At 49.5% G+C, this 12,331-nt stretch overlaps 1 protein-coding gene across 4 annotated transcripts in view; it reads left to right on the forward strand.

Moving 5' to 3' along the window:
• The window catches only part of MROH7 (maestro heat like repeat family member 7), a 40,716-nt gene that overhangs the window by 22,768 nt on the left and 5,617 nt on the right, over nt 1-12,331 (forward strand). For 3 of the 4 annotated variants that reach the window (XM_088835323.1, XM_088835321.1, XM_088835324.1), the window contains exons 13-19: nt 1,969-2,159; nt 3,337-3,474; nt 5,488-5,602; nt 8,979-9,119; nt 9,803-9,982; nt 10,859-11,014; nt 11,299-11,421. In XM_088835323.1, the coding sequence (XP_088691449.1) occupies nt 1,969-2,159; nt 3,337-3,474; nt 5,488-5,602; nt 8,979-9,119; nt 9,803-9,982; nt 10,859-11,014; nt 11,299-11,421 (1,044 nt within the window). Of the gene's footprint in view, nt 1-1,968; nt 2,160-3,336; nt 3,475-5,487; nt 5,603-8,978; nt 9,120-9,766; nt 9,983-10,858; nt 11,015-11,298; nt 11,422-12,331 lie in introns of all 4 variants that reach the window. The other variant, XM_088835322.1, reaches the window with a different exon arrangement.

Genomic DNA, 12,331 nt, shown 5'->3' on the forward strand with positions numbered 1-12,331 from the left:
GAACTCACACACCTTAGGCTGAGAACTGGCCTTGTTCTGTTACTATTTTGTAACCTGAGCAAGTCACTTTGCCTCTCTGAGGCTCAGTCTCTGCATCTGTAAATAGAAATAATATCTACCTTCTATGGCAGTTATGAAAATTAAACGAGGTAACTTATTTATTCTTTTTATAGACCTTAAATGTCTAAGCACATCTGCTGCCACTCTCAAAGGTTGGCCCTGGGAACACAGAGGGAATGGGCTCTGATGTGGGAAGAGGGCTGAGTGGACAGACAGATTTCTCTCTGGCTCTGTCACCACCACCCTGGTCCTAGCCAGCTGCTTCCACCCATTCACCTCCCTGCTTCCACTCCAGCCCCTCCAATTTGTATCACAGCTAAGAAAATCATTGAGAAATGCACATCTGCTCTTCTCAACTCTCTCTATGGCTTCCCATTGCCCTTGAGGGTAACACAGAGCTCCTGGTGGTGCTGCTAGGCCCTGCAACCCTCACTGGCCTCACTACACTGTGTGATCCTCTTGCTTGTGTGGCTCCAACCTCATTATTCTTTGTCAGGTCTTCTTAATCACTGTGTTATCTTCTGTCACAGGGCCTTTGCACATGCTGTTTTCTCTCCCTAGATTTCTGTCTGCCAAGTTAACTTCTTCTCATCCCTTATCTCTTAAGCTATCCACCTCCTCAGGGAAGCCCTCTCTGACCAGATCAAATCTGTGCATATTATACTTTCTTTCCCAGGTGGTTCAGTGGGAAAGAATCTGCCTACCAATGCAGGAGATGCGGGTTCAATCCCTGGGTCAGGAAGATCCCCTGGAGAAGGAAATGGCAACCTATTCCAGTATTCTTGCCTGGAAAATCCCATGGACAGAAGAGCCTGGTGGGCTATAGTTCATTGGGTTGCAAAGAGCTGGACATGACTGAGTGACTGAGCACATACGCATCACATACTTTGTCTTGGAAGAGTTCACCCCAGTTGTGATCTAACAATAGTGTGTGTGTATAGAGTGTGTCATTAGATTAATCTATGAGATGCCTGAATTCAGTGCATACAGTAGACACTCAAAAATTTTTTTTGTTGGGTTGATTTATTTATTCAACAAACATTAAGCACCTACTATGTGCCAGGCATACTCATCAGTTTCTGGGGATTCAGCAGAGAGTAAGACAATCTGGTAAAAGGAAGCCAATAAACAGAGACATGGTGGATAGAGGGGCAGGTGGTATCATCCCTTAACACAGGAAGATGCTGATGCTCAGAGACATTCCGTGTCTCACCTAAGGTCACACAGCTACTGAGTGGTGGTGCCAGGACTCAAACTCAGATCTCCTGCCCCTGAATCCCATGCTTCACCTCTGGATCTCTCTGCCTCTCTCCCCCAGCACTGAGCTCTATGACTAGGACACCAGCTCCCATTCCGTCCTTGGTTTGGGCATCACACACTCCTCTGATCACTGTGTGTTGGCATATTCTCAAGTCACTCAGAGGAGGCAGTGAAGGGAGTCTAGTTTTAACAGCACCCAACAAAGAGGCAACTTATACCCCACCTCACCAACTGGGCACCTATGTTATGAATCAGTAAGATGCAGGGCTCTTATAATCTGAAAACCTGGGTTCAAGTCCCAGTTCTGCCCCTAGAGGCTGGGTATCTTTGGGCAAGTCCTTTCACGCCTCTGATCTTATCTCCTCCCCTGCACAGTGGGGTCAAGACTCTACCTCACAAATGTGGGAAGAAATCCTTCCACCATGATTCTTCCAGGGCTGTGTCAACAGCAAAGGGTCGCTGTGATTGTTCTGGGGCAGGGCTCACCCAGAGGGCCTGGATGCAGTGGTGGGGGAATCTGGCCATGCCCATGTTGGGCCAGAGAAGGGCAAAGATCCAGGACCAACCTCCTAGAGAACCGGCCCAGGCCCGGTCAGGAGTGCTGGGATGGTGGGTGGCAATGTCTCAGCAGCTTCCCCTCCTTTCCAGGCAGCCAGCGGCCTGTGTGAACTCCTGTCCGTCAACAGCTGCATGGGCCGTGTGAGGCGCATCTATCCACAGCTGCTGCTGGCCCTGCTCATTCAGGTCCATTACCACATCGGCCTCAGCCTGCCTGGCCGCATGGCTTCCCGCAAAGATGCCAAGAAGGACACCCAGACCTCTGGCTTCGTCCCTGTACGGTAGGTTCCTGCTGTCCCCAGCAGAGGCACAGCCACCACCAAGGGCTCTTATGAAAGTCTTTAGGGCAATTGGTCGATAGAAATTAGCTCCGCAGCTAGAAAAGAAAACAGCAGTGCACTTTTATAAGACAGAGCCAATCGTGTTCAAGAGCTATTTGTGAACATCTGCTGTCTGTGTTCTCTGCTTAGGGCTGGACGGCAGGAAGCAATCAGCCTTCTCCAAGGAGATCACCATTTCAATTTTTCTCCTTCCTCCCTAGAGATGTGATCTGTATTAGATTTATAACCAAGGCTGAACTATTTGATTTTCATTTGTTAATTGGAACAGTTAATATAGGCACATAAGTAAAAATCTTCAAAGATGGTGAAACAGTCTCTGTTCCTCTCTTTATCCCCAGTTTTCTGTCATAAGAACTGGGTTCTTTCTTGCCCTTCAGACGGGCTTGATGCAGAGCTAAGCCAATGTGTTTTCAGTCTCTACTTCCATACCAGTGGTAGTGAACCTTACACAGTTACATATTCCTGCTTTTACTATATACTGTGTCTTTAAGATCATCACACACAGAGCTCCCTCATTATTTTTAACAGCTGCATAATATTCCTCTGTGTAGAGTATAATATACCACCATTGACTTAACCAGGATCCTCTCGATTTAGGGGCTTCACAGCCTTTTACAAACAATGCTGCCACGAGTGAGGCTGTTTATATGTCTTGATATTTACGTGTGACTGTATCCATAGGATGAATTCCTAAAATCAGAATGGGTGCATCCAAAGGTTTCTGTGTTTAAATATTATGGTGGAACAGGAAGATATGGTGTAAAAAGTTCTTGATCAGTGAGTGAAAAGAAATGAAGCACCCAGCTTGCCAGTAGTATATGACACTTCATTTCCCCACCACTTTGCCATTACAGTCTCATCTTTGCCAATCTGAAAGTTGAAAAAAAAATGGTATTTTGCTGTAATTTTAGATTTCATTTCTCTTACTATGAATGTGGTTGAGTTTAAATGCCATTTCTATTTCCTTTTCTGTGAGCAACTGTTCTTGTTCTTTGCCTAATTGTATGTAGGACTTTGGGGAATTTTTCTTATTTATTTGTAAGAGCTCTTTATATATTAAGGTCTGGCCTGCTGGGAGCAGGGTGACATGAGATCTCAGCCCCCCTTGTCTTGGCAGCTGGGTGATCAAAGTGGTGAAAACCCTGCTGCTGAAGATGGGCTGCTCATACGAGGCTAACTTTCTGGAGGACCAGGGCGGCTGGGAGCTTATGGGGCAGGCAGAGAACCACCACCGTGGAGTGTCCCTGCTGGCCAGGTGAGGACCCCGGGGCGGGTGTCAGAGGGAGGGAAGAGACCTCAGTGCCTTCAGACAGACTTGTGTTTGCACATCTCTTTCTGGGCAAGAGCCTTCCCTTGCTCCATCACCTCTTCTCTAAGATTGGCAGAGTATTGTCTCCATCAGCGGGTAGACAATACAAATGTGAAAGATGACATATGCTCTACAAACTGTGGTTGCAACAGTACCTGGCATTGTGGAGCTACTTGTGTTATTTATAAAGCACCTTTCTTACCACATTATTAATTTAATTCCCTTGCTAATACAGAAATGATGGTCTAGCTGAGCAGCTTAGAGTGTGGTCTGAGAGCAGGCCTGCCTGCTTCTGAATCCCAGCTTACCATTTCCCAGCTGTGTGACCTAGGGCAAAGTTCCTTTCCTTCTTTGTGTCTCAGTTTTCCCATCAGCAGTATAATAACAGGACTCACCTCCAACATTTGGGGTGAGTATTAAAGTATTTTGAACAGCCTCTGCATATAGTAAGAGTTCAACACATTAGCTTCTGTTATCATTATGCTGACTGGTGGGGCAAGGATTATTAATGCACATTTTGCAGGGGAGGGCGCCAAGGTCCAGAGAAGGATAGTTATGCACCAAAGGTACACACAGCCTGGAAGTGGCAAGGCCAGGAGATAACCTCCTGACCCAGATCAGGGCTCTTCCCCTCAGCCACACACAGCCTCCCTTAGGGAAAGGAGATGGGGGATGGGTGCACCTTGATTTCACTAATGTGGTTCTTGCAGGAAGATCCTGCTTCTTAGCCCTGCACCCTGAGTGTCCAGGGTGGTGCTCTCATCTTCGGTCTCAAGATACAACTGTATTTATTGAGCACTTGCATGCTCCAGGCACCTTGCAAAGAGCCATCTATTCACAGACTATTCCATTTAATGCGCATCGTGATGGAGTGCAGGAGGAGAAGGGGGTGACAGAGAATAAGACAGCAGGATGGCATCCCCAACTCAATGGACATGAGTCCGAGCAAACTCTGGGAGATGGTGAAGGACAGGGAAGCCTGCTGTGCGGCGGTCTACAGGGTCGCAAACAGCCAGACACGACTTAGCCACTGAATAATAACAGCAGCAATGACTCATGAAATAACACTATTACTTTCCCAGAGTTACCCATAAGGAATCTGAGGCCCAGAGAAGTTACGTGATTTGCCCAAAGTGACACAGCTAGTGGTAACAGAATTTGAACTCAGGCTATCTTATTCCAGACTCTGTGCATGGCTGACACACTTTTCTGGATTCGCTGACTAACAGAGCATAGTGCAGACTTGAGGGCGAATCATCTACAGGGCTTGTTAAAACACTGATGGCTGGGCCCCACTTCTAGAGTTTCTAATTCAGTTAGTCTGGGATGGGGGCTTGAGGATGTGCATTTTTTTCACAAGTTCCCAGGTAATGCTGATACTGCCAATCCAGGGGCCGCACTTGGAACATTGCTGGCTTAGTAGAATGTACTAGGCAGCTGGAGTAGGGACCCCTGGGTTGGGGTGCCAGCTCTACAATTTTCCAGCTCTATGACCTTGGGCAATTCACACTTAAAGCCTCTGTTTCCTCATCTATGAAATGGATTAACAACAGTAACCTGCCTCAAAGGGTAATGGTGAGGGTCAAATGCAATAAGGACTTGAAAGCATCTGGCTTGCTGCCTGGCACCTAGTGAGTGGGTCCTCACATTCTTTCCTTCCTGTCTTTTCCTCCTGGAGTGGTCTTGCACATTCAGGGGTCGTAGGCCTGTCTTTCTTACTGATTTTCTTTGTGATCTTGGGCAAGTCACTTTCCCACTCTGCATGTTAGTTTTCCCACCTGTAAAATGAAGCAATGTGATCAAATGGCCTTTGAGATCCTGTTCAGGTGGAAAACCCGGGGGACGAGGGAACACAGGGGACTGGGGCTTGCCCAGAGTTTGGAGTGTGGGGCCAGGCCCCCATGCAGCAGGTCCCCTTGTGGCTGGAGAGCCTGAGGGCACTGCTCCCCTCACCCCCAGGGCCATGGTGTGCTACTCCTGTCAGGAGCTGTGCCGCATCCTCTACCTGCTCATCCCGCTCCTGGAACGAGGCGACGAGAAGCACAAGATCACCGCCACCGCCTTCTTCGTGGAGGTACCGACCAGGTGCCCAGAGCAGGGCAGGGGCTACCCGGGGCCTTCCCAGGAGCATAGGCCTCAGTTGCCATTTCTGGTCATTTCTCTTGTGTGATCAGTACTTGTAGAGTCTTTCCTGAACGTGATTTTTCTTGAGTAAAAAGATCTAGTGGGTCTTCTCCCTCCTTCTTCCTGTCTCTCCTCTTCTTTCCATCCCTCCACCCCATTTCAGTCTTCCCAGACTCCCCTAGTGCCCCGGGCAACCACCATCCTTTGCCGTGTACCAGGTACCAGATTGGAGACACAAATATAAACTTGGTTCTGCCCTGCTCTCAGGAGTTCTTGGTGTGGGAGGGGAGGCAGAGGACATCCTAGTTATAACACAGGGTGCCATAGAGTGACTTGTGCTAATGGGGGCAATTCAGTCTGTGGTGGGTGAACAGAAGTCTTGGGTGTATTGGGTGGGGAAACATCATGGAGGCTTCCTGGAGGAAGTGACATCTAAGTTGAGTGAGTGTATAGGGATACTAGAATGGGTACTGGGGAGAGTTGAGTCAGGAGAAGGTTGGTAGTGTCAGCCCCAGAAGGGAAGACTTGCCAATAATAATGGCCAACAATTTTATTGAGTGCTTACTACATTTCAGGTGTGTTCTTAGAGCTGTACACATGCTGATTCATCTAATTCTCACAATAATCCTATGATACACACATTATTCCATCCCCTACTGTAGAGAAGGAAACCAAGGAACAGATTTAAGTAACTTTCCCAAGGCCACACAGCTTGGTAAGTGGCAGATCCAGGATCCAAAGCCAGACATCTGGGCTCTAAAATACACACCCTTTAGCTTTGTGTGTGTGCTTGTGTTTATGATATATATATATATCATAAAAGTTATCACGGTAACCATTTTTAAGTGTACAGCTCACTGGATGTACATTCAGTGTGACGTGCATTCACACTTTTGTGCAACCGTCACTACCATCCATCTTCAGGAGTTTTTCATCTTCCTTCCCAAACTGAAATTCTCTACCCATTAAACACTAACTCTCCTTCCCTAGTCCCCTCAGACCCTGTAACCACCATTCTACTTTCTGTTTCTATGAATTTGCCTATTCTAGGTTTCATGTGAATGGAACCACCAATATTTATTTGTCCTTCGGTGTCCTGCTTATTTCACTTACTATAATGTTTTCAAGGCTCATCCCTGTTGTAACCCGGTCAGAACTGCATTGTTTTTTAAGTCTGAATAATATTCCCTTGTATGTACACACCGCATTTTGTTTCTCCAGTCACTAGTCAATGACACTTTGAAAACCCACTCGCTTAACCACCACCCCATCCTTCTCTTGTGACGTTCTAGCTGGCACACAGTGGGTCTGGGCTATCACCAGGGTCTGCACGGTGGGGCTCGGAGGCTCACTGTCTGCTCAGACAGTGGAAGGTTAAGGAGGGCTTCCTGGATGAGGTGCCATTTAAACTGGGCCTTGAGTACAGACAGCCAGGTGGACGGGCAGCACAGCAATGCCAGCACTGCCTCCCCAGTGGACTGTGAGCCTGGGGAACAGGAACCACATCGTGTTTGCCTGGCATCCCTAGTCCCAGCCCCAAGAAGGCCTCCAAGAAGAGGGGATCAGATGGGTGAGTGAGTACCCGGGTAAGCACTTTGCCTGGCTTTGCAGGCACCAGCAGAATGTGTCACCTCAGGAAGACATGCATGTGTCTTGGGGTCAGGAGTCCAGGTTACAGTCTCAGCTCTGCCGAGATCCCATGACCTTGGTGAGGAATTGGGAAAGTGTCATTTCTGGAGGGCGTGCCATGTGCTGAACACCACGCTGACCTCTTCTGTATACGACCCCGCTCATCTGCACAGCAGCCCCACAAAGCAGGAACTGTGACGCTCATGTGTTGGTGAGACAAAGGGCAGTTTTCAAGGTCACACAGCTCAAGCTGTCCAGAGAGATTCTGACCAGCTCTGCCTACCTGGCTCCTCTTCCCTGGCTCCTCTTCCCTGGTTAGCCTCATGGGAGAGGCGTTTCCATAAGGTCAGAGACTGTAGGCTTAATCTTTTCCAGCACTCCCCTGGAGCCCTGAGCAGTGGCCCTCCCTCCCTGGGACAGGGGTCCTCACCCAGCTTCAAGTTCTTCTCTCTCTCTCCAGAAGTGGTGGCCCAACATGTTCACAGTGATGCTCTGATGTTGCTCAGATGTCCTTTTCCGGCTCCCCTAGACCCCCATGCTGTGCCTGAGGGGGTACTTGCTTCTCCCAGTGGTGGGTGGAGTCCTCAAGGGAGCTGTGTGACCTTCGGCAAGTTGCTGAACCTGTCTGTGCCTTGCTTTCTTCATTTACAATACGAGGATAATGAATTGCCCACCTCACAAGGTTTTGATGAGGAGTAAGTGAGTTCATGTAAAGTGCCAGCGCAGGAAGTACTCCCCACGTCAGCTCTGTTGCTGTTATGATTGTCACATTTCTGTGTCTCTAGTCACAGCCCAGAACCTGGGGCAGAGCAGCTGAGTGCAGTTCTAAGGATGGGTGGAGGGCGGGTGGTAGGTGGAGCCCCACCTTTCCTGCCTTCCCCCCCGCCCCCGCCACCATCAGCTGTCCTGTCTGCTCTCTCCAGCTTTCTCTTTTCATCAGACACATGGTCTCAATAGTCACAGTAGATGCAGGGCAAGGGAACAGATGGGAGAAGTGCTTATGAGGATGACTAGGCAGGAGTTGAAGACTGATTGGGTGCTGGAGGTGGCAGGGGAGAGGAAGAGGAAGGAGATGAGGAGGATGCCTGGTTTGGGGCTGGGACAAAGTGGGGCTGATGGTACTAACCTTGCAATGGTGGGCACTGGAGGAGGACAATTCCAAGTAGGAAAGGAACCATTTCTTGGTTGTGAACTCATGCAACCAGGGTTCCCTGAACACACACTCCATCGCAGAGCTTGCATCAGTAACTGGTGCCCAAGGAGGAAGGCTCAACTGATGTCCCCAAAGAAGTTCCTCAAAGGGGGATAGGATACAGGAGGCAGGTGCATAGGCACATGGGGGGCAATAAGGCTTCTGTGTTCAGGGCCCCCAGGGATGCAGAGAAGGGGGCAATCAGTCTAGGTGAGGCCTGGGGACTCTGTCAAACATGGCATCAGGGGGCTGACTTTTGGGTGGAGCCGTGCATGGTGAGCTGGGGCTACGGTGGAGGCGAGAGGCCTGGCAGAAGAGCATCCCTGCTCACACAGAAGGGACAAAACAGCCTGGGTCATTCCATGAATGATGGGAAGCTTGGTTAGAAGCTTGTTGGTGGTAAGAATACAGACTAGAGGGTGGATAGGTGTGAATGAGGCCCCAGAGGCAAATGGGGCCTGAGGGTACTCCTTGCGCTGGGGAGTAATCATCTTTATTCTCTCAGCTCCTCCGGATGGAGCAGGTACGGCGGATCCCTGAGGAGTACTCTCTGGGGCGGATGGTGGAAGGCCTGAGCCACCGGGACCCCGTCATGAAGGTGCTGTCCATCCGAGGCCTGGTCATCCTGGCTCAAAGGACTGAAAAGGTGAGTGGAGGACAGGGGAGAGCCCACTCAGCCAGGGCCCCGACAAGAGGAAGGATGGAGCTTGGCCATTCCCAGCTTTCCAATGCTAGTGACTGGAATCAGAGCTCATTTCTGTCTCTGTCTTAATTATCCCATCTGTAAAATGGGTATCCATTAATAATTCCCTATATGCTTTATTTTTTGAAAAGTACTTTCCGGATTCAGATTTTTCACAATGACCCTAAGAGCTGTATGTTTAGGAGGGGCTGGGGATAGCAGTAATTATTCCTAATTTAGAGATTAGGACGCTGAGTCACAGGTTATTGATGTTTCATTAGCCTTTTAAAAAGTGCTGTGTTTTTCTCTACTAAGCACTGTCGTTACAGCTTATGTTAGAGGGACAAAGGGACAGGACATAGACTCAGAAAACTAACAACACAGGGTATCATCTATAGATAGTGCCAAGAAGTGGGGAGACAACAAAAGCCCTCAGGGTTGCAGGCTAGGAAGGAGTCAGTGAGGCCAAAGAGGACTTTGGAGACAGCGGGAATTTGAGTGAGGGCCTGCCAGGCAGGTGGGATAACGTAAGCAAAGGCCTGGAGGTAGGACTTGCTTGACCAAGTTCATCTCTGTGACTCAGAGGCTGGGTCCCTCGCCTGTTAGATCAGATAGGAGCCCCCATCCCAAATACTCCTTCTCCACAGGCCGCTAAGGTGCAGGCCCTCCTGCCCTCCATGGTGAAGGGTCTGAAGAGTGTGGATGGGCTGCTGGTGGTGGAGGCGGTCCACAACCTCAAGGCCATTTTCAAGGGTCAGGATCGGAAGCTGATGGACACCTCAGTCTATGTGGAGACACTGCAGATTCTGCTGCCACACTTCAGTGATGTAAGGGACTCCGTGAAGGTGGACGGATGGGGGTGTAACACCTGGAGGGCAGTTCTGCACTACTCTGGGGGTCGTAATAGCTCCCACGGCCCTCTGGGACCTGAGCAGGGCTGAGTCAGCCCAAGGGAAGGGGCGCTCATCCCAACTGGTCCAAATTCTTTGTAATTGGTTTGCACAGAGAAAGTTCCTTCTCTAATTGGTTCTCACAGAGGGAGGCCTTTTTGTGTGCTCGTTACCCCTGAGACTTGCCTCTCTGTTATTGGTCCATCTAGAGGAGTCACAAATTTTTTTCTTTGAACTTTTTTTTAATTGGAGTATAGCCAATTAACAATGCTGTGACAGCTGCAGGTGGACCGCAAAGGGACTCAGTCAAACACATACATGTATCTGTTCTCCCTCAAACTCCCCTCCCGTCCAGGCTGCCACATAACATTGAGCAGGGTTCTCTGTGCTATACAGGAGGACCTTGTTGGTTATCCATTTTAAATATAGCAGTATGCACCTGTTGATCCCAAACTTCCTAACTATCCCTTCCCCCATTCTTCCCCTAAGCCGGGGGTGGGGGTGGTCACAATTCTTTGATTGGTCTCAGCAAAAGGGGGCATTTTTCTGCTTGGCACAAAGGCACCTTTTAGGACAGTGGGGTCCCTGCTGGGAAGAGAAGGCAGAGCTCCTGACCCAGGCTCTGATGAGGGGGAAGCCAGCCCCAGATCAGCCCCATCAGGTGGCCTTCAGTGTTCTTTGCCTCTGTGAGTCTTGTGCTTGGAGGGGCCCTCGGAATGAGTGGCAAGAAGGCCATGAGCCTCTACGTGGGGCACAGGGTGCGGGCAGCCTCCTGGAGGATGGAGCTCGCCTGAGCCTCTGGATCTGCCGCAGTCACGAGAGGACGTGCGCTCCTCCTGCATCAACCTGTACGGCAAGGTAGTTCAGAAGCTGCGGTCGCACCGTACCCCGGCTGTGGAGGAGCAGCTGATCAGCACCTTGGTGCCCCTGCTGCTGATCATGCAAGAGGGCAACGCCAAGGTGAGCCAGGTGAGTGTGCATAGCCCTGAGTCCTGAGGGTGCAGCCCGCTTTACAGAACCTGGCCTAGAATCATAGACAATCCATCGCGTGACCAAGTCTGGCCAAGCCTGTTTTCAAAAGGTACCCATGCCAGTACTTCTTTTCAAAACAGCCAACTTTCCTTGTATGTTTCAAATACTGATAGGAATTGTTTTCCCAAAATCCAGTTTCATACTTTTTTTTTTTTTCCAGAGCATAATTCAACTCTTCTGGAATTGCATAGCTCTAGTATTTTCTTCCTATTGGTCCCCAGAAATGTGTGAAGACCCTGTTCCGCTGTTCCTGCTTCATGGCTTGGGAATTGCCAAAAAAAGCTTACAGCCGGAAGCCCTGGGACAACCAGCAGCAGACTGTGGCCAAGATTTGCAAGTACCTTGTGAGTGCTTCTAAGACTACAGGGGGTTCTTATGAGTACGTTGGAGGTGGCCGGTTCTTTCTCTTCCTCCTTTTTACACGAGCATCCGTACTGACAGTTCCATTGCCACGTACAAGCTGTTGGCTCCTGGAAGTTCACCTTTGCCTCTGACTTCTCTCCCCACTTCTGGTGTTCCTTCTCCAAGGCTTACTGGGCATCTCCCCCAGTGACTGTGTGTGTGCCGTGCTAAGTCGCTTCAGTCCTGTCCTACTCTTTGCAACCCCATGGAAGGTAGCCCACCAGGCTCCTCTGTCCATGGAATTCTCCAGGCAAGAATATTGGAGTGGGTTTCTATACCCTTCTCCAGGGGACTCTTCCCAACCCCAAGGATCAAACTCGTGTCTCTTATGTCTCCTGAGTTGCAATGCAGGTTCTTTACCACTAGGGCAACCTGGGAAGCCCTCCCCGGCCCACAGTGACTACACACAACTAAACTCAGCATATCTCTTCTGAACTTATGGCCTTCCCAATGTCAGTTCTCTCTCCTTCTAAATCCTCAAAGCTGAATCCTAAAGCCATCCAAGGCTTCTTGATCTCCCTCACCTTCACCTTTGATCAATCTTAAATATCCTAAATACCTCTGAATCTGCTTTTTCCTCCCCCTTCCCATTATTATTCTCTTAGTTCAGGTCATAAATGTTTCTCAGATGGGTCCAACCATCCAGTGAGTCCCCCAGTCTTGAATCTCAGCCCCTCCAATCCATTCCCCACTCAGACTACCAGAATGATCTGGTTAAAACCCGAGTCTGTCTATATCACATCCCTGCCTGAGGGACTCTACCGGCCCCCTCTTCTACAATAGTAATTTCCAGCATGTATTCGCTGTGATGGCAGTCCTACAAGAAATGCCCACAGGAAAGAAAAGATCCAA

The sequence above is a fragment of the Moschus berezovskii genome, chromosome 4 (genome assembly GCF_049115385.1).
Source record: "Moschus berezovskii isolate FMDL1 chromosome 4, NW_MosBer_1.0, whole genome shotgun sequence".
Classification (NCBI taxonomy): Eukaryota; Metazoa; Chordata; class Mammalia; order Artiodactyla; family Moschidae; genus Moschus; species Moschus berezovskii.